General features: G+C 38.7%; 2 protein-coding genes across 2 annotated transcripts in view; both read left to right on the top strand.

Moving 5' to 3' along the window:
- Positions 1-3,366: 3,366 nt before the first annotated feature.
- On the top strand, positions 3,367-14,431 carry zbtb11 (zinc finger and BTB domain containing 11). Its single transcript, XM_046851665.1, has 10 exons — positions 3,367-4,383; positions 5,687-5,907; positions 6,157-6,388; positions 6,513-7,522; positions 9,014-9,310; positions 10,258-10,654; positions 10,833-10,950; positions 11,070-11,228; positions 12,732-12,907; positions 13,598-14,431. Exons 1-10 carry the CDS (start codon positions 4,077-4,079, stop codon positions 14,122-14,124), a joined length of 3,444 nt encoding a protein of 1,147 aa, XP_046707621.1. The 5' UTR covers positions 3,367-4,076; the 3' UTR covers positions 14,125-14,431.
- Positions 14,432-18,096: 3,665 nt separating this feature from the next.
- The window catches only part of dipk1ab (divergent protein kinase domain 1Ab), a 34,927-nt gene continuing 26,208 nt past the window's right edge, over positions 18,097-26,815 (top strand). Inside the window, exons 1-2 of the mRNA XM_046855386.1 lie at positions 18,097-18,204; positions 18,325-18,408. Of these exons, the coding sequence (XP_046711342.1) occupies positions 18,355-18,408 (54 nt within the window). The 5' untranslated portion in view covers positions 18,097-18,204; positions 18,325-18,354. The remainder of the gene's footprint in view (positions 18,205-18,324; positions 18,409-26,815) is intronic.

Here is a 26,815-nt window from a genome sequence, read left to right as displayed (position 1 = left end):
AGATTCAAGCAGAGTCCATGTTCTAATAAACATTAATAAAAAAAAATCCGCACATTTTGTGCATATTAAATTGTTCTTCTCTTCATACACACGGTGTATGCGGTTTTAATTTCATTTGCCCTTCAAGTATAAAATATGACAGATTTATGATTTTATATAAGATTAACCTTGTCAGTCTCATTTTTTCAACAACGGTTCATAGAACACACTGCCAGTGCAGAGCGATTAAATTTTCCTTGCACTCTTGTTTATTGTTTGTGTTTGAAGTGTGTTTCTATCAGTACATTAAATTGGCTGAAAGCAGAGCTGCTATTATCTCTGTTATCATCAAAGCACACTGTTTCATAACCACATATGCATACATGTGTGGTTATAAAACAGAGATGCATGCATGTGCTACACTGTTATATGTGATATGCACCTGAAAATGCTTATATAGCCTAGGGTATGATGCAGTTATATATTGATTTTTGGGGGGGTGGGGGTGGGGGTTTATTATTGTTGCAACATTTGCATTTACAAAGTCTACTATGGATATATTCTGGGTTTTATGATGCAACTAATTGACACATTGCTTTTTAACTGATTATTACACTCAGTAATAGTAGTTCAAAAGTCACTGAATGGAATCAGGAGTACTGCCTGAGTCACAATCCAAAGACTTTGTCCTGGTATAAATACAGTGTTCCATCTGACACCACATGACAGCGCAACAGCGACCCCGTTCTGCATGAAAATGTGTATTAACACACACACACACACACACACACACACATTATATGTTATATGTTTACATGTTATATAAACCTCAAGTGTGTGCATCTTCCTTAGCAGTGGCTGTCAATTCTATTGCTTAAGAGCTGAGCTTGGTGAACTTGTTCTTTTCTGTAGTGATACATCTCATCTGTAGCAATACATCTAAATCTGCATTTATATGAACAAAAATAATGAATTAAAGTATTCTAAGAATGACAACTTGTACTTGTTAAATGCTAAAACACTTGCATTGAATGAAATGGAGATTGTGGGGAAATAAAACTCATTAGTTTTATTTACAATAAACAATGCAACAAACGGTTTGTTTGCAATAAACAATGCAACAAAAGTATTTTAATTGATGCACCCTAAAATCTTAAACATTTTGGAAAAGTGATTTGCTTCTTGATTTGCATAGATCACACTCTGCAGAATTTAAAACAGATTAAATATTATATAACAGGTTAGGCCTTGCTGAAGAGCAATGACACGTAAGTTTGGCATCTTCTTGTCTATTTCTGTCTCTTCCATGATCAATTTATCAACCAGAATATAAACTTACTGTCTTATAGACAGAAGCAAAACAATACATTCAGTGCAGCAGACTTTCTAACAAAAAAACGTTTATTCCGCATGCGTGCTTGTGTCTGCACTGTGCATAATAATTTAAAAGTTTGAATGAGTGGGTCCTGTAGTGTGTGTATAGAGTATGTACTATATCACGACGTGTGACGTGTGTTTGGTTCAGGGTAGCCCTCATGCTATTTAATGTAGTTAAATAATGTTATTTGGTGCTGATTTATCAGTGTCAGTCTGACATGGACATGGAAATAAAAAGAGTTTCTTACAGCGGAAAGAATGTATAGTAGGCTTGATAAGGGCTGACACACAGTGTATGGACAAACCAATGCTACTCACATTATTTACAGGAAAGGTGACAGGTCAGCCTGGTTGCCTAGCAACATTTTTCAGAGGTACTGGAGATGTGATTGCTCTCTTTGTAGCCTGCCTTTTCTTTATCACCAATATACTTTTAATAAATTAAATATAATGGAATCCAAATGGATCCATCAGTGTGGTGCAACACCTTTATTAGCCTTTTTTTTTTTTTTTACATACCTAGCATCAGTGTTTGTCAGATCAAAAGTTTTAAAAGATGACACGGTCAAGAGATAGTTTGGAAGGTTAATAAAGTCTAGACAGCTCCAATTAAGCTTAATAGACATGCCAAAGATTGAAAGATTAAACCACTTTATTCATTTCAACAGAAACCCACTGGTGACAAGAATGTTTTGATTTCCAATAAACATAATTCTTAAGTGTAAATGCTGCTCCTCAATAAATCTGTTTACCATAATTCTAGATATATTCTTTGCACCAGTGGGGTTTTTTTTTTGCACATGGATGTGGGATCCTTCCCACTCTCCCACCCTCACGCCACAACAAGCAAAGAAGATTTACATGTCACTGGAACTCAACATGGCTAAAATTAAAGGTGCATGGAGTCGATTAATTCATACATGAAAAGCATGGACAAACTGATGCAGCTAAAGAAAGATGGATGATGAGTCACTCAGTTGCCTGGCAACAGTCTTCAGGGTCTTCTCTGTCAGGTTTAAACATTTATTTCATCATATTCACACACAAACATTGTTTACTGAAGACCTCAGTACGGCTAGTTTAACATAATGGCTAAAATCAATGGCAATTTTGATATCACAATAAAGAAAAACATGTTAAATACTGCCAAATAGTTTAAAGGGCTAGTTAATAATAAAAAATATTATTATTTAAAATTAGGACATTTCTATGCTTTTAAATATAACACTGGAATTAACGCTAGCTCTTACCCAGGTGTTATAACGCATTATGTACTAGAATTCTGTACCACCACATCTGAAGAACAACTGTTCTTCGCTCTATACTATTTAATAGCATAAAAATCTAACATCTAACTTTTAGTATGGCTATATAATAGTCTACAGTATTTGTTCAAAGGGACTGTAGTGCTATGCACACTTGTTTTTATAAAAGTGTGTGATGCGGCAAAATGCCCCCAAAGTTGGAGGTGCATAAGTGTGTACAATGCCTTTGCAAGTTGTTGCATTATGATTTCCATTCACTCCTAAGGGGTCCAAAGCTGTTCCAGCATGACAATGCTCTTGTGCACATAAGGCAGGCTTATAAAAACATGGTTTGCCAAGAGTGTATTGGAATTGCAAAGAGTCCTAACCTCACCCACACTGAACACCTTTAAAACTGTAAGATTTTGCAAAGCTGATTGCAATTTCACTGCCTAATACTCTTGTGATAGAGTGAGCACCGATCCCCAAAGCTGCACTCCTTCATGTAGTAAGAAGTCTGTTAAAGCAGGAAAGGGGGACAAACATGTAACAGGATTTGCAACGAGCACATGTTGTGGTGTCCACATACTTTTGGCCATACTGTATGTCATTTATTTATTGATTCAAATCATTACTATATGTAACAATACTGTATGTATAGATATTCACATAAAATACACTCTTATAACATAATGAGTGGTGAAGTGAATAACACTGATTATCTCTTCATCATGGCACCTGTTAGAGAGTGGGATATATTAAGCAGCATGTAAACATTTTGTAATCAAAGTTGATGTGTTAGAAGCAGGAAAAATGGGCAAGTGTTAGTGTCAGAACATCTCCATAAAAAGAAGCTCTTGTGGGATGTTCCTGGTATCCAGTGGTCAGTATCTATCAAAAGTGGTACAAGGAAGGAACAGTGGTGAACCGGCGACAGGGTCATGGGCAGCCAGGGCTCATAGATTCACATGGGAAACGAAGGTTGGCCCGTGTGGTCTGATCCAACAGACGAGCTCCTGTAGCTCAAATTGCTGTAGAAGTTAATACTGTTAATACTCTATGGGTCAGTATTGTTTTGGCAGCAAAAGGGGGACCAACACAAAATTAGGCAGGTGGGCATAACGTTATGCCTGATGAATAACTAATGTATTGTCCTTTTGTTAGAGTACAAGCGCCATCTTGTGTATGACCAGCTTCGTCACAAGAATTTCTAGTTTTTCGCCATTTTACACGCAACTTCCGGTTGTGCAGCAGCCATTTTGTCGGTTCGTGCAAGTCCGCCCCAACACGGTCACGAACAGCAGTTCCCACTTGGAAAATATTTAATAATACCGGTCTCTAAATTTCACCCGAACACAGGAGCAGGTCCAGGAGAGTCCTTTGTGAATTTTAGGAGGGAAAGCTTTGGCTGGTTGAGGGTCTTTCGGGAGGGTTGTATGTATGTCGTGTGTGTGAGCGTGCCGCTGGTCGTGTGTTATGTCGAGCGAGGAGAGCTACTTGGCCATTCAGCGCTATTTAACGGATGAGCGCGAGCCCTACGCCCCCGGCACTCACGGCAACGTCAAGAGGAAGATCCGCAAGGCTGCCGCCTGCTACGTCGTGCGGGACGGAGTGCTGTTTTACCAGCGCCGCCACCGCGGTCAGGAGGGCTTCATCGAGCTCGAAGTGGTGCTGCAGGCCGAGCGGCGGAAGGAACTGATCTTCGAGGCTCACATCTCTGGAGGAGAGCATCTTAATCAGCATCTCACCTGGGAGAGCCTTTCACAGAAATACTGGTGGAGAGGTACACCAACACCCGCACACTTTGGCCAGACCTTTTCTATCTTCTCTATCCCTGCATACACTTTCACTGTAGAAATGCCCGACTAGGGTATGGGGTGAAGGTTTTACCCTACACGTTTCTGCAGTGCACACGATAGTTCCAAGTGGAAGCCATTTGGGACGGAGCCACTGGTCTTTATCCAATCAGGCAGTAGTGTAGATGAGCACTTCCGCTAAATTAGCCGGCTAGCTAATCTGTTAATCATCAGTCGACAGGCAAGGAATCTATAAAACAAAACAAAAAACATTGGCTCTCAAATGTAAATTATTGGGAAAGCATGCGATTATAATAGAGATTAAGAGAAATCCGAGAGTAATTTGCATCAAAAGCTGTTATGAAACCAGGAAGCTGGAACCACTGTATATTAAAATATTATTATGTTGTGGGGAAGTGGCTTGCTTAGAGGGTGCCATTACTTTTTGGTTGTGGAGCCATTCAGTTTTATCACATGTAGTCCTTTTTCTTTCTAGGCTCTTGAAGAAATGTATAAAATCAAATTGTAGGAGTGATGGCTTAGTGGTTAATTGGATCAGAAGGTCATGAGTTCAAATCCCAGCCGTACTCAGTTTCCACTCTTGGGCCCCTGAGCAAGGCCCTTAACCACTCTGCTGTTCAGCTGTATAAATGAGACAAATGTAAAGCGCTCCGGATAAGGGTGCCTGGCAAAATCCCATAAATGTGAGCGTGTACATGTAATCTTTTTCTTATCTCTGATCATTACATTTGAAGTGAATCATCCCATAGACCACAGACTGAGTCGGTTAAACTGGGAGACACAATTACCAGCTGATAAGTGCTGGTGGAAAGAAAGGCGTTTATGAATTATTTGTTAATGCTCATTCAAAGACAAGTCATTTTAAAGGAAAGTATATAGTATTAAAATGCAGGTGGAAAATCTCAATAGTGCATTTAGGAAGCTGTAACTCATTGGTTAAGATGTTGGTCTCCTAATCATAAAGGTTGTGAGTTCAAGTCCCTGCATCTCCAAGCGAACACTGCTGGGTTCTTAAGCAAAACCATCAATCTTTAACTGTTTGGTTGTATCAAGTCACTTTGAATAAGGTTGTCTGCCAAATTGCATAAATGACAATGTAAATGTTCATTGATCTACTTAATCATGCTAGCTTGGTTCATGTTTTACAGGCAAGAGCTGATCAGACCATGCTGCATTTGTCCGCACAGAACATAATAAGAATTGATGTCATTACACACGTTTCTTACAACAAAACCTGGAAAGGCATCACTGGTGATCTCTATGTTGTAGGAATCCTAAAGCAAGTAAAGGATTGCATTAAGGACTGTGGGTGCCAACAGAAGCAGGAGCGTGGGAAAGTCAGTGCTGAGGATGCATCAGGATCCCACGGTCCAGGTAGAAAAAAAGAGGAGGATGAAGATGATGATGAGGAAGAAGCTCTAGCGGAACTGCATGCCACCATTCAGATGAAGCCGAAGGCTGCCAGTGTTGGCAAACATGAACTGGTTTTTGTAAGTATATTGTTAGTGTTGAGTCAAGGTCAGTGGGATGTCTGAAATAGACTCTGGTGGGTTTATTTACAGGAAGATCATCAGTGACTGGGTGATGTGATAAAGATTCAGTTCGGTTATTTTCCGTTAAATGGTAGATGGTATAAATGCAACACCTAAAAAAGTTTACTTCGCCGAGCTTTTCGTGACCTACGGAGAATCAGATGAACATGTACAGTGGATAAGAGATTGTGTGTTTTTGTCCTGCAGGTGGACAGTAAAGGTGTTGTAAAGCAGTTCCTGCCAAAACATGGCCAGACCATGTTAGACAAGCTGAATCAGCAGCGATTAAATAACCAATTCTGTGACATTACCCTGCTCATTGAGGCTGAGGAATATCGGGCACACAAAGCTGTCTTGGCTTCCTGTAGTGATTACTTCTATGAGCTGTTTGTTGAGAAGGGTGCTGTGTCCAGTCATGAAGCCATTGTGGATCTCTCAGGTAACTGCATTTTATATAAACAAATACTTTAAACTCAGTACTTTAATATATTAAATACATTTGGGTTGCTGCTGGAACATAACGTATTGTTTGCATGTGCTTTTTTTGTGTCTCAATCTGCCAGGCTTTAGCAAGGCAAGCTTCCTGCCTTTGTTGGAGTTTGCCTACACTTCAGAGCTGACCTTCAACTTCTGCGTTATGGCAGAAGTGGCCATGCTTGCACGGCACCTGCTCATGCCCGAGGTCCTTCAGATTTGCGAGATGGTGCACAAAAAAGTGGAGGAGCAGAAGCTAATGGTTTATCAACAAGGAGACGTGCACACGGTAATAGCCAGGGAAACTCTGCCTTCTCAGTCGGTGGCCCCTTCTGATTCTGCTTATGTTGTGGCCATGGAGAGTGATGGCCAGGCAGTGGTGGCTAGCTCTGGACAGTCTGAACACTCAATAACTGTTATCACTAGCGAAGACGCAACGGCTGAATCTTTGGCTTTGCTTGCTGGTGCAACAGTGGACGGGGAGACTATGACCGTGGTCACACACAGCGGCCAGGCTGGCTTGCCCGAATCACTCTCTCTTGTAGCCCATAATGGCCAGCCAGAAGCTGGTGAAACCATGACTGTGGTCACTCACTCTGGACAAGCGGGCTCAAGTGAATCCCTGGCTGTGGTCCAGGCGTGCTGGACAGTGGAAGAGCCTCAGGTTGCAGAAACAAATGTAGCAGGGAGCATGGAGCCTGGTGCCTACATTATTAGCGTCAAGCCAGGCAAGACGAGTCCTACCGAGAAAATTCATCTAACCGCACCACCACCGGCTCTTCAAGAGGAACCGCTTGTCCAGGTTTTAGAGCCTCCACCCCAACAGGAGGTACTTACACAACAGCCTCCACCTGCTGCACCTCAGAAAAGGGGCCCGGGGAGGCCCCCGAAGGTAAAGCAGCCCCCACAAGAACAGCAGTCAGTTGTGACCGAGGTTGCAGAGAGTGTACCAATGGGAGGAGAGGATGAGAAGAAAGAGGATCTAGAGACTGCAGACCCTAATAAGAGGCTGCTGAGGAAGCGGTCAGTGAGGGAGGGAGGATACGTTCGTCTGCATATGGGAATTGAGACAGAGGAAGAGATGTCAAACACAGTGAAGGTATGAGTATGGGCTATGGCAGAACATTTTCCACACACAATTTCAAAATCATATATGTACTTAAGTCCTAAGACGCCATGCATTATAATATTTTTAGAGGTCGGCTGATTGATCAGTTAAACGGCATTGATTGTTAATCGGCATAGGCCGATTGCGCTGTAAATTAGGCCGCTAATTAGGGAGACGCATCTGAATCAACAAACTGTACATGTACGTTCTGCGCTTGAGTGAGAGAAAATAGCTCTCTCATACCAGCAGGTGGCAGTAGTCTATTCGGCATCCTAACAGGGAAACCGGAAGAGCTAGAACTGTAAATATCAAGGATGCAGCGTTCATACCTGCCGCGATCATTACTAACAGATTCGTGTTGTTTTTGTTTTTTTTGTTTTTTTGCTAAGTTGCAAAGACAAGTAGCGAAAATTTCGTTTTTTTTTTCCGTGTGCTAATTCTCTAAGCTAAATAGCCAATCAGAGTCGTCGTCGACGAGGTCCGCCGCATGCAGAACCTGCTGATGCCGTCCGACGAGAACCAACGGTGCGGAACACAGCGAAAAAACTAAAACCAACCGAAGCTCAAAATCCACCGGACCGTCAGCTTGATGTTACCGAGGGCTTTAATTTCTTATCCTTCGTACTTAATAAAGACATATATATTTCAATGGTTACATATGATGCTACTATAGGAGAGAGAATGAGAGTAACATTTTGGTACTGTGTTGTTCGAGAGCCTTTAACCAGCTGTAGTTTACTATACATGTAGGCAGGGGTACAACCTGCTAACAAGTGCACTGACTGGAGAGGCTTGTGGTATTAAATAAATGTTAAATAGAAGCAATTTTCTATATCATATTCATATATCATAGTCTTATTAATTAACCGTTAGATTTCATTAGATGAAGGTGGAAAAAAGAAAATCTGCATTAAATATCAGCCAACAGCTGCACTTATTTCTAAATATCGGCATCGGCCAGAGAAAACCCATATCGGTCGACCTCTAATATTTTTATCTTTCTTGTTTTCTTGTGATCTTGACATAAAAGTTGTTTTGTCCTGAAAGCAACTTAAACACAATTGAAGTTACAGATCACGAGGAAACGATGTTTTTGGGGGTTTGTATTAATTTTTTTTTTTTTTTTTGAGATTTCAAGAAAGTCATGATCAAGAAAGAACAACATTTCTGTTGATCACAAGAAAATTAAGTCGTGATCGCAACAAAACAACTCGTTATGCATGACCTCATAGGACTATCGTACATCCAGTCAGTGTCTCCCAAAATTTTTGGCACCCTTTGTTATATACATTTTCTCCTTGTTTTCACTCACATGATTTTAAATAGTGGAACCAAAATGTGTTTTATTTATTTATTAATATTTTTTTTTTATTTTTTTATTTTTTATGTATCAAAGGCTTAATGGGTGTAGGTACTGGGAAGAGCTTGTACAGAAATTTGTAAAAACAGGATGCTTAATTAGGTGTTTTATTCTGTCCCCAGACATCTCCGAGACTGGCGAAGCGAGGCCGCATATCACAGTCTCTCAAGAGGCCATCAATTGACTCTCCTGAAAATGAGCTTCAGCCTGTCTCTGATGGTACAGAAACATTACCTGATGGAGCAGAGGCAGTTGAACCCGAGGCGATGTCTATAGAAGAAGTAGCAGTACGAGAAAAAACAGAAGGAGCAGTAGATGGAGAACATACATGCAGCGAGTGTGGCATGGTGTTCCAAAGACGCTACACCCTGATCATGCACATGCTGAAGCATGAGAAGTCACGCAACTTCAAATGCACTGTACGTACGTGTTCTGTTACAACAGCTTATTGCGAGGCCCAGATTGACTCTTTACACAATTGTCGTTTTTCTTGTCGTTTTTTTTGTATGTTATGTTCATCAGTTTTTGAATATGGGTGGTGTTGGATGTCTACGCAAAGAAAGATTAAGTAAACGGGTTTTTTTTTTTCTACAACACAGTGGTGATCTAAAGGGATGATTTCTGTTTAATTAGGCAACCCATAGGCTTGTACTATTTCCCTGACTAAATAGACCACCTAATGATTTCACACTAAAAGCCAGGACTGATTTTGGAGGTTTATATTACATTAATCACAATATTTACTTATATGTAACTATAACGCTGTAATTGTTCTGTGACACTAACATACAGGATTACGGTTTCCATGGGGTCTTAAAAAGTAAAAAAAAATAAAAATAAAAAATCTGAACTATTAATTAAAGATTTTAGCCATTAAAAAGTCATAACATTTTCTGTTCTAGGTCTTAAATGATTTTAAACAGGTCTTAATTTTTAATGTTCATGTGGCGCCAACTGCAATGCTTATTGAAATGCTCTTGGAACACGTTCGAATGTTTTTGTTTCCATGGTGTTCGTAGTTCATAGTTTCTCTGTCCCAGATATGTTTCACTGTATTATGTCTACGAACCAACATGCAACAGCCAATCAGCTTTTTGTTATTGGTGCAAATCTCTTAATTGTAACACAGATGTAAAATTGATTTTATTTGTTAGCAATGGGGAAGTGCAAGATTAGCGATACTTGGCTTGAAAAAATATTTTTAGTACCCGGTTAAAGCCGGTTGCTAACAACATATTTGTGTGTTTGTTTTTGATGTCATGTTATTGGTCTTAAATTTCATTCTTAATGGTTTCAAAAAGTCTTAAATTTTACTTAGTGAAACCTGCAGAAACCCTGTATATTAATCGATGCAATCTTTTTCCAGCTGTGTAACAAAGAGTTCCAGTATTCCGTCTCCCTCCGTGCCCACTTGACTCGTCATAAGCACCAGAAGACCCAGAGATCAACTTTAGCTCGAGGAGGAGATGACGAGGTCTCAGATAGGGTTGTTAGTCAGTCCAAAAGTCGCACCAAGCGCGAGTTTGTGTGTGATATTTGCAATAAGACTCTGCCCAAGCTGTACTCTTTGCGGATCCACATGCTGAACCATACAGGCGTGCGACCACACTCCTGCCGGGTCTGTGGGAAGAGCTTTGCCACCAAACACAACCTAAAGATGCACCAAGCACTGCATGATGCATCCAAGCGTTTCTACTGCACCTTGTGCGACAAGTCCTTCATCAGCAAGAGGGGCCTGGATGAGCACATCAGTGTCCATACAGGCAAGCCTAGTACACAAACACATTCTCAAAGCTGAAGAGACCTGTGACATCTGCTAGTGATTTACCATCACTTACATTAATGTTTCTGTAATTATAAATGTGAGATATGTAATGTATTAAACTGCCTTTTAAGCAATTTTCATAATTTCTTTCCTTTTTTTTCTTTACATAAAAATAGGTGAATCGAAATATTTTTGCCAGACATGCGGCGCATCATTTCACCGGGCATCTGGACTAAGCAAACACGTGAAAAAACATCAACCCATGACAAAGACCCGTTCATTCCAATGCTCCCAGTGAGTTCTTTTTACAAATATATTCACAAATAAACCTGTACTGTGTGTATATTTACAGTTAAATGTTAGCATTTCGACTAACGTTTGTGTGGTGCCTGCGTTTTGGTCCCATTTTACAGCTGTGATAAAAGCTTCTATGATGCGAAGGATTTGCAGCAGCACATGAATAAGCACTTGGGCTTGAAACCATTCCAGTGCCAGGTGTGTGGGAAGAGCTACAGCTGGAAGAAAGATTGGTATTCTCATGTAAAATCACACAACGTTGCAGAACCTTACAGGTAAGAGAAGATAGCATGATAGCAGCTATTATGGTTGCAGTAATAAGCTATATGTATGCAGGGTTTCTGCAGGTTTCACAGTCCAATTTATGATTTTTTAAAACCATTAAGAATTTAATTTAAGACAAATAAAAATGTAAATACACCACAACATCAAAAACACACACATACGGTTTTAACAGCTGTCCTCAGCCAAGATTTAAATTCAAGTTTTATATCTGTGGTACAACCCAAGAGAGACTCATGCCAATAACAGAAAGCTGATTGGCTGTTGCATGTTGGTGTTATTTGTATTCGTAATACAGTAAATTATATTTAGAATTGCGAAAGAAGAACTACAACACCATGGAAACAAACACAAACATTCTCGTGTTGCCGGAGCATTTCAGTGAGCATTAGAGTTTTTGTCACATGGACATTGAAAATTAGGACCTGTTTTAAGGTGTAAAATTGATTTATTTTTTACATTTTAGGCTTTTTAAGACCCAGCGGGAACTGCATATGACACAACACTCTTAACTCATAACCCTTTATTTTATTAGATTTATTTCTTTATTTTACTTTGTGGATGGTTAGTGTTGTGTCTGATATAAAAAGAAAGAGCTATTAGTTGTTAGATGAAAAAATATACAAAAATCTTTGTGTGGTAATCTTATCGGTAAACTTTGAGGCATTCGGATTAACAAACTTACTTCTCTGTATCTAAACTAAAATATTCACTAGAACAAATAGTGGAAAACTGCCTAAAGTTCTTGTGTTTAAGCAACAATTTGACATGAATGTAATGCATTTAATGTGATTAATTTAAGATGCATTGTTTACATTAACCATTACACACAATAGTCAGAGTGAAAATATGCATATTATACACAATATTACAATTGATCTATTTTATAAAATTGGCTGCCTTTTTTTTTTTATTGGAAGCATCAAAAACTGCTGATCCAAAATGTAATAGAATAGCTATTAAGCGTTAGTTTCTTATGTGAATGCAGTTTTGTACGAGGTGGTATCAAAGTTTCGAGACTAGCTGTTTACTAAGAAAGTACTTTATTTATCTAGATTTACGTACGATCACCTTTGAAATGGTCCCAGCACTCCCAGCAATCCTGCTGCTTCTGGAATATGTCCTGGAAGTCTGAAATCACAGACATGGTAACGCACATGGTCCAGAATAGCACCAGTTAGCGCCATTAGTCTCGAAATGGTTTGATACCACCTCCTATATTTTGTCATGTTATACGTGCACATACAGTAGGGTCCAAAGGTTTTGGACCACACTGAAACTTTAAAATAAACTGAAGTTTGAGAATGATCAATGCTTGCTGGTGTGCATACAGTCATTAATGCAAAAAAGGATGTACTATTAATGCATTTTTTTTTTTATAAATGTATGAGGGTGAAAGTATCAACCACAGACTACCGGTTTAATCCGAATCCTAATCCAGGCTCTTTAGTATGTGGATTCCTATACTGGGTCACAGTGTTTGTATTCTTTTTTAGGTGTAATGTTTGTGGGAAGGAGTTCTTTGAGAAGGCTCTGTTCAGGAGGCATGTGAAGAATGCCACTCATGGAAAGAAGGGTAGAGTGAAGCAGAACCTGGAAAGGGAGTGCGAACACTGCGGCAGAAAATTCACTCAGCTTCGAGAGTACCGCCGCCACATAAACAACCATCAAGGTGACCTCATGTAGATGCACATACAAAACAGTAGTTTGTTTAGCACTATGCAAAAAGACAACTACGAAATGTGTAGAAGCACCTGGACATTGAGTGCATCAAAGAAATCTAGATTTCATGAATTATCTGTCTAGATTTCATGAGCAATCTGCCTTTCTTTGATTATTTATGAAGCAATAGCATTTGTTTGCCACCATGTTCTGTATGCAAAATCTGAGAAAATTGTGTGTATTTTGATGCCACTTTTGTATTGTACACCCTTGAAATCTCCTCAAAGGATTTAAAAAGGAAAGTGGCAGCTCAGTGGTTAAGACACTGGACTTCTGATGAGAAGGTTGCGAGTTCGAATCCCAGCACCATCAAGCTACCATTGTTGAGCAAGGCCCTTCACCCTGAACTCCTCAGAATATTGAGATCATTGCAAGTTTCCCTGGATAAGGGCCAAATGCTTTAATTTTAATAACAATGGGTTAAAATGTATTATTCTCATTAAGAAGCACATGCTGGGAAAAGTCCAATTCAAAGTTGACACATGTAATATGTCGATGTCTTACGCTGATTTGCAACGATTGTTTTTATTTACCGACACACCAAACCAACACAGCGTTTGCTTTCTTGTTTATTGAGCCATTGGTTGGTATGAAGATACTGTAATGCGCCCTTGTTTAATCCTGTTTTCTTTCCCCGAAGGTGTAAAACCGTTCGAGTGTCTGACATGCGGTGTGGCATGGGCTGACGCCCGATCACTAAAGCGTCACGTGCGCACACACACAGGCGAGCGTCCCTACGTGTGTCCGCTGTGCCAGGAGGCTCACATCGACGCCCGCACGCTGAGAAAGCACATCTCCAAATTCCATGGTGATCAGTTGCCAGGTAAGATCATGTTAGAAAAGGACACGCTACAGTTCCATAATCAAGGCACCCAGGTGGAACACGCTGTCAGCATCCTGAGCCCCGAGCTGCCCCCTGAGCTGCGCCCAGCGGAAGCACCTTCCACCACTGAGGAGATTGAAACTGTGCTCATCACAGAAGAGACAGTGGAGGCCATGCAAGCCATAAATGAGGGCACAGTCACGCTTTCAGACCAGAACATAATGCAGGTGGTGAACTATGTCTTGGCACAGCAGCAAGCTGGTACAAAGGCAGAGGAGGAGCAAGCGTCCGAAATCATCCAGACCATGGAGGTAGAGGTGGCTCATGAAGGAGATGTGGAGTGATGGAAAGACACACACACAGGCGTAAATGGCAAGAAAATAGAGCTGAGCTGTGTCTCAATTGTGACTGATAAAAAAAAGTGTATCTGGCCCATATAAAGCCATAAAGTTACACATTTATTTTTGTTGTACAATATAACTTGAAGATCTTTGTAGTCCTTCCTCAGTCGGATTGCATGTGTGTGATGCCTTAACCAACAGTGTGTGTGTGTGAGCATGTCAAATTGACTTGTGTACTGTAAATATGTAGAAAAATATGCAGTCTGGAGGCAATGCTAATAATTCACAATAAAGTGCGTTACCTAGTTTACCGGAATCTGAGCTCTTATCTTCAAAAACATTTTATTTAACCAGATTTCTTCTATGCATTACGGATGTGTGAGTTTTGGCTTGCCATTTACTTCGCACACTGTGGGCAGTTGGTAGCGTGTCATACAGCATGGTATATGTACTGATTATCAGCCATGATGGCAATCAAATATTTTCTCCTGTTTAAAAAATGTTTGTAAAAAAACTAGAGAAATAAATAAACAGTATTATTAAAGGTTTTGCTTTCGTTCAGGAAAAAAAAATGCAAAGAAATGTAACACTTTTTGCCCCTTCACTGCTTCTGAAATCACATATATATTAAAAAAAAACCAATTGCTTATTTATTGAAATTTGCCAGATAGATGTGGAGCCATTTTCTAAGAATGAAGGTGGTTTGAATACCTTCACTCCTGCCCTTTAAAGGTTATTGATGTCACTGGGTGTTTCGGGGTTTTCCTTCACAGCCACTAGTGTTTTCATTGGCTGATCTGTTCATAGGTTGTTAGTACATTAGCGATTCTTTCTTTTTCAGAATAATTCAAATTGCAGTGGCACTGAATATTTTGTTCCCAGTCTTCATGGGTTTTTTTTTTAAATTGCAGGCTTTACAGGTAAAATCCAAACCAAAAGCAGAAATTCATTGATATTAATAGTTTAAACATTCAATTTAGCACACCACATTAAATACCTGTTGATCACCTGTTCCAATATTGTTTACATATAAAATGTGTATTAGATCAATGTTTTGTTGTTCCAGTACTTTTGGAGTACTTTTGAAGTTGCTCATCGGTAGCTGTGTACAGTTCTTCACGTTTGCTCTATTCCATGCAAGTCTACCAGTGATTAGACATATGATCACTTCAGTGCAACTGGCGTGTGTGTGTGTGTGTGTGTGTGTGTGTGTGTGTGTGTGTGTGGTGTGGGTGCAGCAGTGTTTCTGGCAGGGGTTTTTGTAGCATTTGAGTAGTGTGCTGAGGATGATAAATTAATACAAATAAATATTTTTTATTTATTAAAAAATGTATAAATAATAAAAAGTGTGCATTGAGAGAATGAGAGCCCTGCAATGCTGCTTCGCCTGATGCACTCTCGCACACTACCCTTGCACCAAAGGGGGAAAAATAAAACAATGTACAAATATTATTTACATAAGGTTTTTTTTTTTTGTCCTTCATTTGTTGAAATCTGCATGTTGACCCTTTTAGTTTTAAAAAAATGTAAAGGATTGTCTCAATTTCTACCAACTAATCTAACAAATGAAACCGTATGAGTATTATCTGTAAATGTAATATATCTAGCTTTGTACAGTTTGTTCTTTTCAGGGAAGTTTGCATTGTGACCGTTATTCCACTAGCTTTTGATCGTTTGAGTTACTATTATGCAAAGTAACTGAGGTATCTGAAAATTTAGGAATGAAACTGTTTGCCATTGTTCTTGTTTGCTACATATTTTGGTGAAAGGGCCAATAAATTACTGTTTTGTGACAGGAATCTTTTTTCCCTTTGTATTTTTTTCTTACCGATTCAGAGATTAAATTAAGGAGAGAATTATACTTTACTACTTTAAGTTGATTGATACATTTGAAAACCCATTCGAACATTTATCAGCGTATTTATTTAGATGAGTAGTTACACATGTCTTAAGAATTTGGATACATTTAGCATGTCTGCATGCCAAAAATGTCATGCTGTTCCACCATTAATAACATCTGGTCACCAGTGGATCTATCCATTTCAGTCCATTTCAGTTCAGATTCAATTTACATTTAGAACAAAAGCGATTAAGGGCAGGAAAAATCCACAGGTTTTAGATAACTTATGAAAATAGAAGCAAAAAAGAGGAAGGAAAAGACTCCTGTGACATGAGAAACAAACCTAGAGAGGAACCGGACTAAAATAGGACACCTGATCTGGATTTATAAATTACCCTTCTCCTAGTGAGACTCCTGGGATGAGTATAGGACTGTCTTTATGACTACAGTAGAAGTTCCTATTTACATGTCTTCAGTATTCAGCTAAGATTAGATCATACCTTGAAGCAAGGGTGAGCTTTCGTAAGCATTTTTTACAACATGCGAGTCATTAAGATGTCCATTTAGAACCATTCACTGCACTTTCACTGCTCGATAAGGTGCTGACAAACCCAAAATGGCAACATCTGGCCTTCAGTCAGCAAGAGTAAATATAGAAGGTCTCCACTGAGTTAAACATGATCCTGAGGTACCAGTGAATTCTGCCTCTTTTTACTTTTCGGATCTGCCTGATTCATACCGACATCCTACCCTGGATGGCGTTCTCTTCAATTAGACACCACTGTGCAGTTGAGAATTGTTCCACATGAACAGTCTAAAGATCTATGAAGTTGCTGATCAATTTCAGAACTATGATTCATTTGGATTGTAATTAATATAAGCAGTCTACAATAATGGCTTAGTTTACATGAACAGTTCTGCATTTAATGATCCATCACTGAACACCTTAACAATGATGGAGCTTTAATGACTGCATATCCAGTGCCACCCATATAAGGAAAGATTCCCTATCGAATCCTCTCAAGATTCTTCCGCATACCATCTCAGGGAGTTTTTTCTTAACACTGTTGCTGCAGGCTCAGTAGGGATAAACTTATAGGCACAATGTCTATTGTTAAAACCACTAAACAAGCAAAATGTAATTTAATTCCAAATGATCTATATAATAGATGGCATGTTGATATATGTTCAATGAGCAGGCTTAAATATCTTCTTCCTCTTCTTTTGGCTGCTCCCATTAGGGGTTGCCACAGCGGAACATCCGTCTCCATACCACCCTGTCCTCTACATCTGCCTCTTTCACACCAACTACCTGCATGTTTTCCCTCACCACATCCATAAACCTCCTCCTTTGGTCTTCCTCTTTTCTTTCTTCCTGGTGGCTCCATCCTCAGCATTCTTCTACCAATATAACTCATGTCCCTCCTCTGCACATGTCCAAACCATCTCAATCTCACCTCCCTCACCTTGTCTCTAAAACAACCTACATGTTCTGTCCCTCTAATAAACTCATTTCTAATCTTGTCCATGTTGATATATGTTTAATGAGCAGGCTTAAATATATCTGACAATAAAACTGTGTATATTTTTTACCAACCATAGACAAGACAAAAGCTAAAGGTTTTGCGTAAAAAAAAAAAAAAGTTTGTTCCTGTGTCCCTTTGAGTAATTAGTACTTTTGACTGGATAATGTGCGAATCCAATCTGCTTTCAGTTTCTCCTTTTACTATCTGAATCTACAGCCTGGGCAAGAAAGAAATCAGCCCTAGCATCACTTTTTTTCTTCGAATTCTATCCAAAAGTCTAAAAATAATCCACCCTAAGACATTTGTAAGCAGCAAGTCATCTGATTAGGATGCCAAAATGAAACCTCATACACTACATGTCTGTTTTTAGCCATCCTCTGCCTTCACTGTCTTTATAGCAGCTGCTCCTGGATGTGCCTAATGAAGAAGCTGAGTGTTACTTACTAATCAACTTTAATATGCTTATCGACTAAACCTTCAGCACTGTGTCTTATACAGGAGTAAATGAATACTGGGATAAATACAGAGATATCTACAGGGGCTTAGTGGCTGAGCAGGAGGTTTTAAACACACACACACACACACACACCCCCAGCTCAGTTTGGGTTTGGAGAAGCAGGGCTGAGAATGTTTAGCCTCATCTAGCGGTAAAATGTGAAACACACACACACACACACACACACACGGTCTTTCCGCGGCGTGAGGGACTCCAGTTCAGTAAGTGCTCTTCTCACTCTCATTAATGCACGTGCGTGTATTTTTGGGGCGTTTCCGGTGTTTGTGACACTGTAGTAATCAGTTATTTGGTGGTGTGTGTGTGTGTGTGTTTTGGCTCAGGTTAATATTGTGAGATGAGCTGTTTAGGACATGGCGAGGAATGCGATTCCGTGGATTTGGCTGAGGAAACCCATCTACATACAGGTAGGAGCTGCTCATCATCTCCACCAGTCTTTTGCTTTTATAAAGGGAGCCGCACCATAATAAAGATATTGATATTTATAATAATTATTACAATTCATGTTATTTCACTCTCATTATTCATCTTCTCGTGTCGAAACTTTCCGTGCCGCGACTCCTCTCATCTCTTAAACACACCATTCAGGCGTTTCATTACATTTTATTTACCCCCCAGTATAACATATTATAAACGTTAAACTGCGGCTGGTTTTAACCCCCCCCCCAAAGAAGACGCGCCGTCACCACACCGAGGCTGCTGCGTCTCTAAAGCGCGTCCCCGCGAGCCCGCGCACGCGCCGTTGCCGTAGCAACCGCGGTGATGGATAGTACTGTCTTTCTAGCTAGCTAGCTGCCCATCAGTCTCCTCTGTACTTTCTTCAGAATGCTTCAGAGTTTAATCAATGCACTGAAGAACCCACCGTTCTGCTGTACCACGCAGCTTCATTACCAACTCCTTTTTTGTTGTTGTTATGATTAAATGCAGATTCTAATGCTGTCACTATTGAACCAGGGATGCACAAAAAACAGATCACTCTACATTTATAGATTTAGTCATATCCAGTGATATGAAATGACTAAAAGTGGAGGACAAAGATCATGGATTTTGATCATTCCATCATGGTTGAAGGTGCTTTTCCAGTAATAAGTATCTAAAAAAAAAAAGGTTAGTCCTGCGAACTAGATACGCAATTTGTTTGATCAACAAGCTCTCAGTTGTGGTTCTCCAACAACCGTGTCCATCCTGGTAAGCGAAGCGGGCCAAGTTATACGATACACTAATGCTCATTCTCCTCTCACGTTCTGGGAGGATTAAGTAAATTCCAACCAGCAGACCAAACATTACAGTCAGACCGAACTGAGTGGCGTGTGTGTGAGTTAAAGAGCAACACACACACAAATCCAGCTTTGTCTGACCATCTACTATTTACTAAAGCTCAGGAGGTTCTGGTCATTTTCACAAGCTTTTTAGTACTAAAGGAAATTGATTAATCCATGCTTTAACTCCCTGTCTAACTTACTCTCTGCAAAAATATCTTGTCAGTGATTTAATATTAGTAGCAGAAGTTTCCTTTGACCTTTTTCCAGGTGCCAACCATGTAGCTGGCCGAATAGGGTGGTGAACATTGTTTTATTATTCATTCATTATCTTGTTATGTCTGAGACTGAATTCAAAATGCCCCTCTATAAGTAAATCTTCTAAAAAATGTTCTGAGCTAGTAAGACGCATGCCACAAGGTCACCATGACCGAGAGACACAGCTTGTTTGATTAACAAATTATAAAGAAAAAAAAACGAAAACCTTCACTGTGTTTGTCTGCCAAAATCTCTTTGTCTAAAAGCTACCAGTAGAAAACAGTGAACATCAGACCAGGTCTTTGTGTAAATGACACATTTTTCAGAGAAGAAATTCAGATATTTCTACTGCCGTAGAGAAAAATGACAAACGAGAAATGATCAATTTGCAAAGCTGCTTCTCACAACACATCTGCGGGACTTATGGAGAGTTGCATCCACACGGTTCTAGGACTGTTTTTAATTCTTGCTCACATTGTTTTCCAAAGTAGCTTTTATTTTGCTTTCATGAAGGTGATCTGGACGTGTGCGAAAAGTCTACTTTGTTATTACATGTGTAAATTTTATTTATTTTTTTATTTTTTTACAATTTTAACAGTCAGGGGATTTTACAGTGGAAAAAACACATTAATATTCTGAACACAAGCCAGCTCTTTAAATATCAGACACGTTATGCAAACGTGACCGTTGCATATATTTTTACTGGAGCCATGATACATTTCATATTTTCCACTCACAAAACATGAACCTGAAAAATTTACTTCAAACATTTTGTGTCATTTTAACAGCACTTTCCATAGATTTGTTACAACTGCAAGAACACACACATAAACATTATTTACTCTTGGATTTTGAGTTATTAAGATTAAGGAGGGCCCACAGGGCTTAACAGATATTACCTTGAGAATATTTGCCTAAGAAACTGATTCACTGTTGTTAATATTTGCTTAAAAACAGACTGTATTTAGTTGAAAGCATCTTCATGAGGTTGGCTCATGTTTACATTACAGTGTTTTGTCCCCAGTGACATGACAGAGGTTTGTCCAAGGTGAAGACACTGGTGTATATATGTCATAGAACGTTCTCTTTAATATTCTTTTAACAGCTACAGTATTGATTCTGTGTTGATGTTTGTTGGGGTGGAAGCAAAAGTAGATTATCTAAATTTACTGGCCTGTAAAAAGATCTGTGATGTAAGTGCAGTTTGTATTGGTAGCAGAAACTGGGCATCAGTGACATTCATCTTGTTTAGCATTCAATGTCTGTTGTTTATAATATACCACATTACTAAATAATATACTTTTTTTGTTACTTTCTCATTGAGATCCTGTTTATCCGAACATTTTACTGCTATTAAGTACTTATGACCCCTTGCACAACTGCAACAAGACTGCATTTTTTTTTTAATCTTATCAGAATATCAGATTATTTTGGTAAGTGCAGTTTTTTTAATGCATTGTATGTGGGACCATCCACTGCAGAAGAAATCTAAGGATAAAGGCAGAAGTAGAGCATCAGGATGAATCAGTGTGCGAGGAGCATCCACAGTAGAAGGGTGTCAGGATCTAAGCTGTTATTCATAGATAAGCTGTTCATCTACAGTGCTTTAAATTAGTTTACAATGTGATCAGATGGTTGTTATTTGTAAACCTATAGTGTGTAGTCTTGAGCAGTGAGCAGTGCACTTTGATATCATTGTTGGCTGCACTGCTCTCAATCTCAATCAACTCTGAGTCTGAGCTACAGTTTTTCCAGCATGTCCACCTCAATCATTCATGGACCATCCATGTTGGTTATTCATTAAGTACATCATGACCCAGTGTGTAAGCGGTGATGTCTCAAAGTCAATGAAAGAGACAGCAGCTTCAGGGGAATGGTTTACTTTACTTTTAAAAAAGCCTTCACTGCCTCCCAACCTGCATGGATGATGTGATTCTGTCTGGAGAGGCTGTGGTTTAAAATCTATTGTTGTGCTGTTTCACATATAACCAGTACACAGCATAGTAACTTGGTAAATCAGAGTAATAGGATTTACTGTGTAACATGATACCTACAGTAAATAAACAGTACTGTGCTATCTTGCATATTTTAAAAGTGAAGATTATGTCTGTATATATATATATATATATATATATATATATATATATATATATATATATATATATATATATATATCTCTCTCTCTCTATATATATATATATATATATATATATATATATATATATATATATATATATATATATAGTACAGACCAAAAGTTTGGACACACCTTCTCATTCAAAGAGTTTTCTTTATTTTCATGACTATGAAAATTGTAGATTCACACTGAAGGCATCAAAACTATGAATTAACACATGTGGAATTATATATGGAATTATATACATAACAAAAAAGTGTGAAACAACTAAAAAATGTCATATTCTAGGTTCTTCAAAGTAGCCACCTTTTGCTTTGATTACTGCTTTGCACACTCTTGGCATTCTCTCTCAAGAGGTAGTCACCTGAAATGGTCTTCCAACAGTCTTGAAGGAGTTCCCTGAGAGATGCTTGGCACTTGTTGGCCCTTTTGCCTTCACTCTGTGGTCCAGCTTACCCCTAAACCATCTCGATTGGGTTCAGGTCCGGTGACTGTGGAGGCCAGGTCATCTGGCGCAGCACCCCATCACTCTCCTTCTTGGTCAAATAGCCCTTGATGCCTTCAGTGTGACTCTACAATTTTCATAGTCATGAAAATAAAGAAAACTCTTTGAATGAGAAGGTGTGTCCAAAGATTTGGTCTGTACTGTATATACAGTATATATATTAGGGCTGTCAATCAATTCAAATATTTAATCGTAATTAATCGCACTATTGCCAGGAGTTCACTTGTGATTAATCTGTCAGGGTTCAGCGAGACGAGGCCGAAACCAGAAGTAACAAAAGTCTAAGTTTTATTCAGGAACCCAGAAACACTAAACACTGTGGCATAGAATCCAACAGTTCCGTGAAAGTCCATACAATCTGATAATACCTCTGGAAAGGTAAAGTTCCTGCGAACGTGAATAATCCAAAGGGGTTAGTCCCAGTTAGATTAGGGGAGAGTAGGCGCTTATATTGGGCCAAGTGGTGATGAGCGCCAGGTGCCGGTAATTAGTATGATGGAGAGTCGCTATGAGCGTGCGGAGTGTTGAGGGAAGGCGTGGCAGACCGTTCCCTGACAGTACCTTTGTACCTTAAATTAATATGGATGCTTTATGCAAATGCATGTTTATTATTATTTAAACCATACTCAACATGGAGCATGAAGACAAAATATTCTTACTTTTGCTATGTTTCCACACGGATGATTTAATTGCTGGATGTATGTATCACGGTGGCTTTGGTTTTGGAAGCTTTTTATATCTGATTAAAGAAAGTACGTCGTAAATAAATGTGTTGCATTTTTTATTTTATTTATTTATTTATGTCTATTTTTAATAAAAATGGTCGAACAGAAATGTGCGCTGCATTAATTGGGTACAACGAAAAGGAGTGTAGTTAAAATTAATGTGTTAATGTTGACAGCCCATATATGTATATATTAGTGCTGTCAAAATAAACACCATCTACTGTGGTAATGGATCAGAGACTTATATCCCCATTCCCCAGACCAAAAAACGGCCATGGTGCACACATCCGGCAATTAAAACTGTCCGTTTGGAAACATAGCAAAAGTTCCTTTTTGTGTCCTGTTAATGTACGTAATTTAAAACACCGTCATTACTATAAAACTATAAAAAAATTACTATAAAAAATACAAGTATATTTTGTCTTCATGCTCTATGTTGAGTATGGCTTCACTTATAATAAACATATATTTGCATAAAGCATCTATATTTGTCCATGCCCATGTTGATTAGATTATTAAAAACTTGAAAAGCATTAATTTAATCTAACATTTAGAACATATAAAAAAGTGCAATTAAGTTGCGATTATTCATGAGTAAACTCATGACAATCAAAGCAACAATGCAAGTAAAAGAGATTAAATATTTTAATCGATTGACAGCCCTTATTTGAGAAATATGGGTAATTGGGTATTGAGTAATTTCCCCACTGTGGGATAAATAAAGCCTTCTCTGCTGGCCTAAACACTATCAGAAGCACTGACCTACATTTACAACATAATCCTAGTATTTGTTCCATGAAATTGTATTAATTTACTTCCAACAGTTTATTCTTGTGTTTCTTTTGGCTGCACAGCTTCCAGTACGTGTATGTGTATGTTCATTTTTTTGTCCAATCAGATTTCAGCCTGTGCTGCCATATCAATCTAATCTGCCCAGGTCCTTCAAAGTCAGTTCTGCTGGCTCTTTTACCTTAGTCTTTATTAGCAACAGGTCTGTTTCTTTAACAAATCAGATTTCATATTCTCCTCACAGAGCCAGTTAGCTGGTCCAGAAGAGTGTCAGCAATTACCTGTCCTCTGATTGGTTGGTCAGATGGGAACTGTTACAGCCAAGTTCGACTGGCAAAACATGTGTAGCTCTGCACACATTAATACATCCGAGTTACACTATTTTATGCCTACGGAGGAAGAGAAATTGATTTGGTCGTGGACATACTTAAGAATACATTTTCAAGAAAAGCTAGACATCGTGAGGAGGTCGGCCAACCCCGAAGCTAGATAGCTTGTCTCAGGCCGGGAGAGGGTTTGTTCTCCACTTCTAGACCATTGAATATGTGCGGTACCACTGGCTTACAGCCTCTGAGGAGTGGTGCAAATTAGAAGTATGCATCTCTGGTGAGTAGGTTGTATTTTATTTAAATTTTGCTGCTCCAGATGATGTAGGTGCACAGTTGCGGTTGTAGTGTAGAGGTTTGGAGCTTGCTTTAGTAAAATGGTATTCACCCTCCATATGCGAAATGTCCCTCTCTCTCTGTAATGCCACGTGTTGTTATATTGCGTTTTTGTTCATTGAGTATTAATGGTTTCTATAATTGCGACGTGATAGTGGTGGCATTAAGAAGTGGATTAAGTCGGGGAAGTCCCCTCACAGACAGACAAACAGACAGACAGACAGACAGAACCTTATTTCATGAAAAAGAGATATTTGGTACAGAGATGTGTTGATGCGGGTGAAGGAGACCATCATTAGGTTTAAAAATGGCTTTTGCAACGATTGCACAACTTGTTCTTTGGTGAAGAAAAACCCCTTCTTGACATCTTGCCAAGAGAAGATCACTCATGTGTCATTGTCAAAGTATGCAATCAAGAGATGCCTTAATAAATGTAAATCCAAAGGGTTTATTTTAAGGACAGATGAGTTTGCATTAAAAAACCCTCTAAAAAGCCTGCCCAGTTTTATCATAAGATTAATTTAGAGTATGAAGAAGAAAAGGTAGGGCAAATGAGCATGTTTGACTGCCAATGATGATGTTACTGCAAACAGCAGGATGCAGCAGGATGAAAGTGTATAGAGCTACTGTACACTTTCTGCTCTCAAAGTGAAAGCAACCCAACAGCTTTTTTTTAAGGCAAATTAATAAAATGTTCTTAAATGGTCGAGTAATCCACCTGACCTCAACCTAATTAAACATACTTTTCATTTACTGAAGCCAGAACTGAAGGCAGAAAAACACACAAACAGGGTGGTAAAGGGCCTGGCAAAGCATCTCAAGGCATTCGGGTATGGAAAGACTATGCGATAAATTGCTGTAAAGGTTATCGCAACAAATGAGACAATTCTTGAATTTAAATTGAAATGGAAATCTACACTTCACTATTATCTTGATTAATTCATGTCAAAACGTTTATTATTGTATACAGAGTAAAAATGACAAAAAAAGAAGTCGATGTCCATAAAGTTATGGACATGACTGTGTCGGGGGGTTATGTGCAGTTTTGTAAGGAAATGGGATGAAGGTATTTGGTAGCAGAATGGCATGAAGAAGTGAGATTAATAAATTCCGAGGTAGGTTTATACAGCATGTCAGTGACTATCACGTCAGAGTAAAACACCCAGTGGTTTGCATTTTTCACTCCAATGTCAGTGACATCATCAGCAGTGATTGTGAAGGTGCACATGGCATACAGTCCAAAGTGCAAGATTACTTACACTTTCATCTCTAAAATGCTTTTAGAGCAAAAACTAAAAGTAGTTAAGCTAAGCAGATGCTTGTCACTCAAAGTACAAATGAGGACAGATGCTTTTTGGTTTAAATGAAAGCTTTAAAACATCTCAGCATGTTAGAGAAAATGTAGCATGAAGCACAAGGGCATTAGGGGCTTGAAAACACTTATACTTTTTGATAGTTTTCTCACATCATACATAATATGCATTGAATGACCCCCTTCATACAAATGTTCATCCTTGATACTTGATATTTTATGTCAGATTAGATAATATGATAACTAACTAATCAGTACATCAGTACAAACTCAAATCCAAAAAGCTGGGAAACTGTGTGAAATGTAAATAAAAACAGAATGCAATGATTTACAAATCTCATAAACACATTTTATTCACAATAGAACATCAAATGATTAAACAAAGGAAATGTACTATTTTAAGAAAAAAATGTAAAAAAATATGTTTGAATTTGATTGCTGCAACACATCTCAAATAATTTGGGACGGGGCAACAAAAGTCTCAAAAAAGTATGTGTTATTAAAATGAAACAGTTGGAGATTTTTTTTAACTAATTAGGTTACAACAGGTCAGTAAGATAATTGTATAAATAGTGTATCTTAGAGAGGCAGAGTCTCTCAGAAGTAAAGATGGCAGAGCAACACCAATCTGTAAAAGATTGTGTCTCCAAATTGTGAAACAATTTCAGAATGATGTTCAACAAAAAATTGCAAACAGTTGAATATCTCATCATATACAGTACATAATATCAAAAGTTTCAAAGAATCTGGAGAAATCTCAAAAATCAGCCGGTGATCTTCGAGGCCTCAGGTGGCACTGCATTTAAAACGATCATGATACTATAATGGAAATTATGGTCTCATAAACATGCACATTAGAGCAAGGCAATGCTAACTGCATACTGCATCTAGCGTGACTTTATAGTAGAAGAGTCCGGGTATTGAAATGGCCTGCCTGCAGTCTAGACCTTTCACCATTTAAAAACATTTGGCACATCACAAAACAAAAAAAACAACATAAAACCTCCAGAACTGTTGAGCAGCTAGAATCCTGTATCAGAACCATATGGGACAACATTCCTTTCACAAAACTGGTCTCCTCGGTTCCCAGATGTATATTGACAGAAGACGTGATGCTACAAAAATGGCCATGTACCAACTTTTTTGAGATGTGTTACAGCTATCAAA

The sequence above is a fragment of the Silurus meridionalis genome, chromosome 1, assembly GCF_014805685.1.
Source record: "Silurus meridionalis isolate SWU-2019-XX chromosome 1, ASM1480568v1, whole genome shotgun sequence".
NCBI lineage: Eukaryota > Metazoa > Chordata > Actinopteri > Siluriformes > Siluridae > Silurus > Silurus meridionalis.
This window is presented reverse-complemented; position numbering and strand designations above follow the sequence as displayed.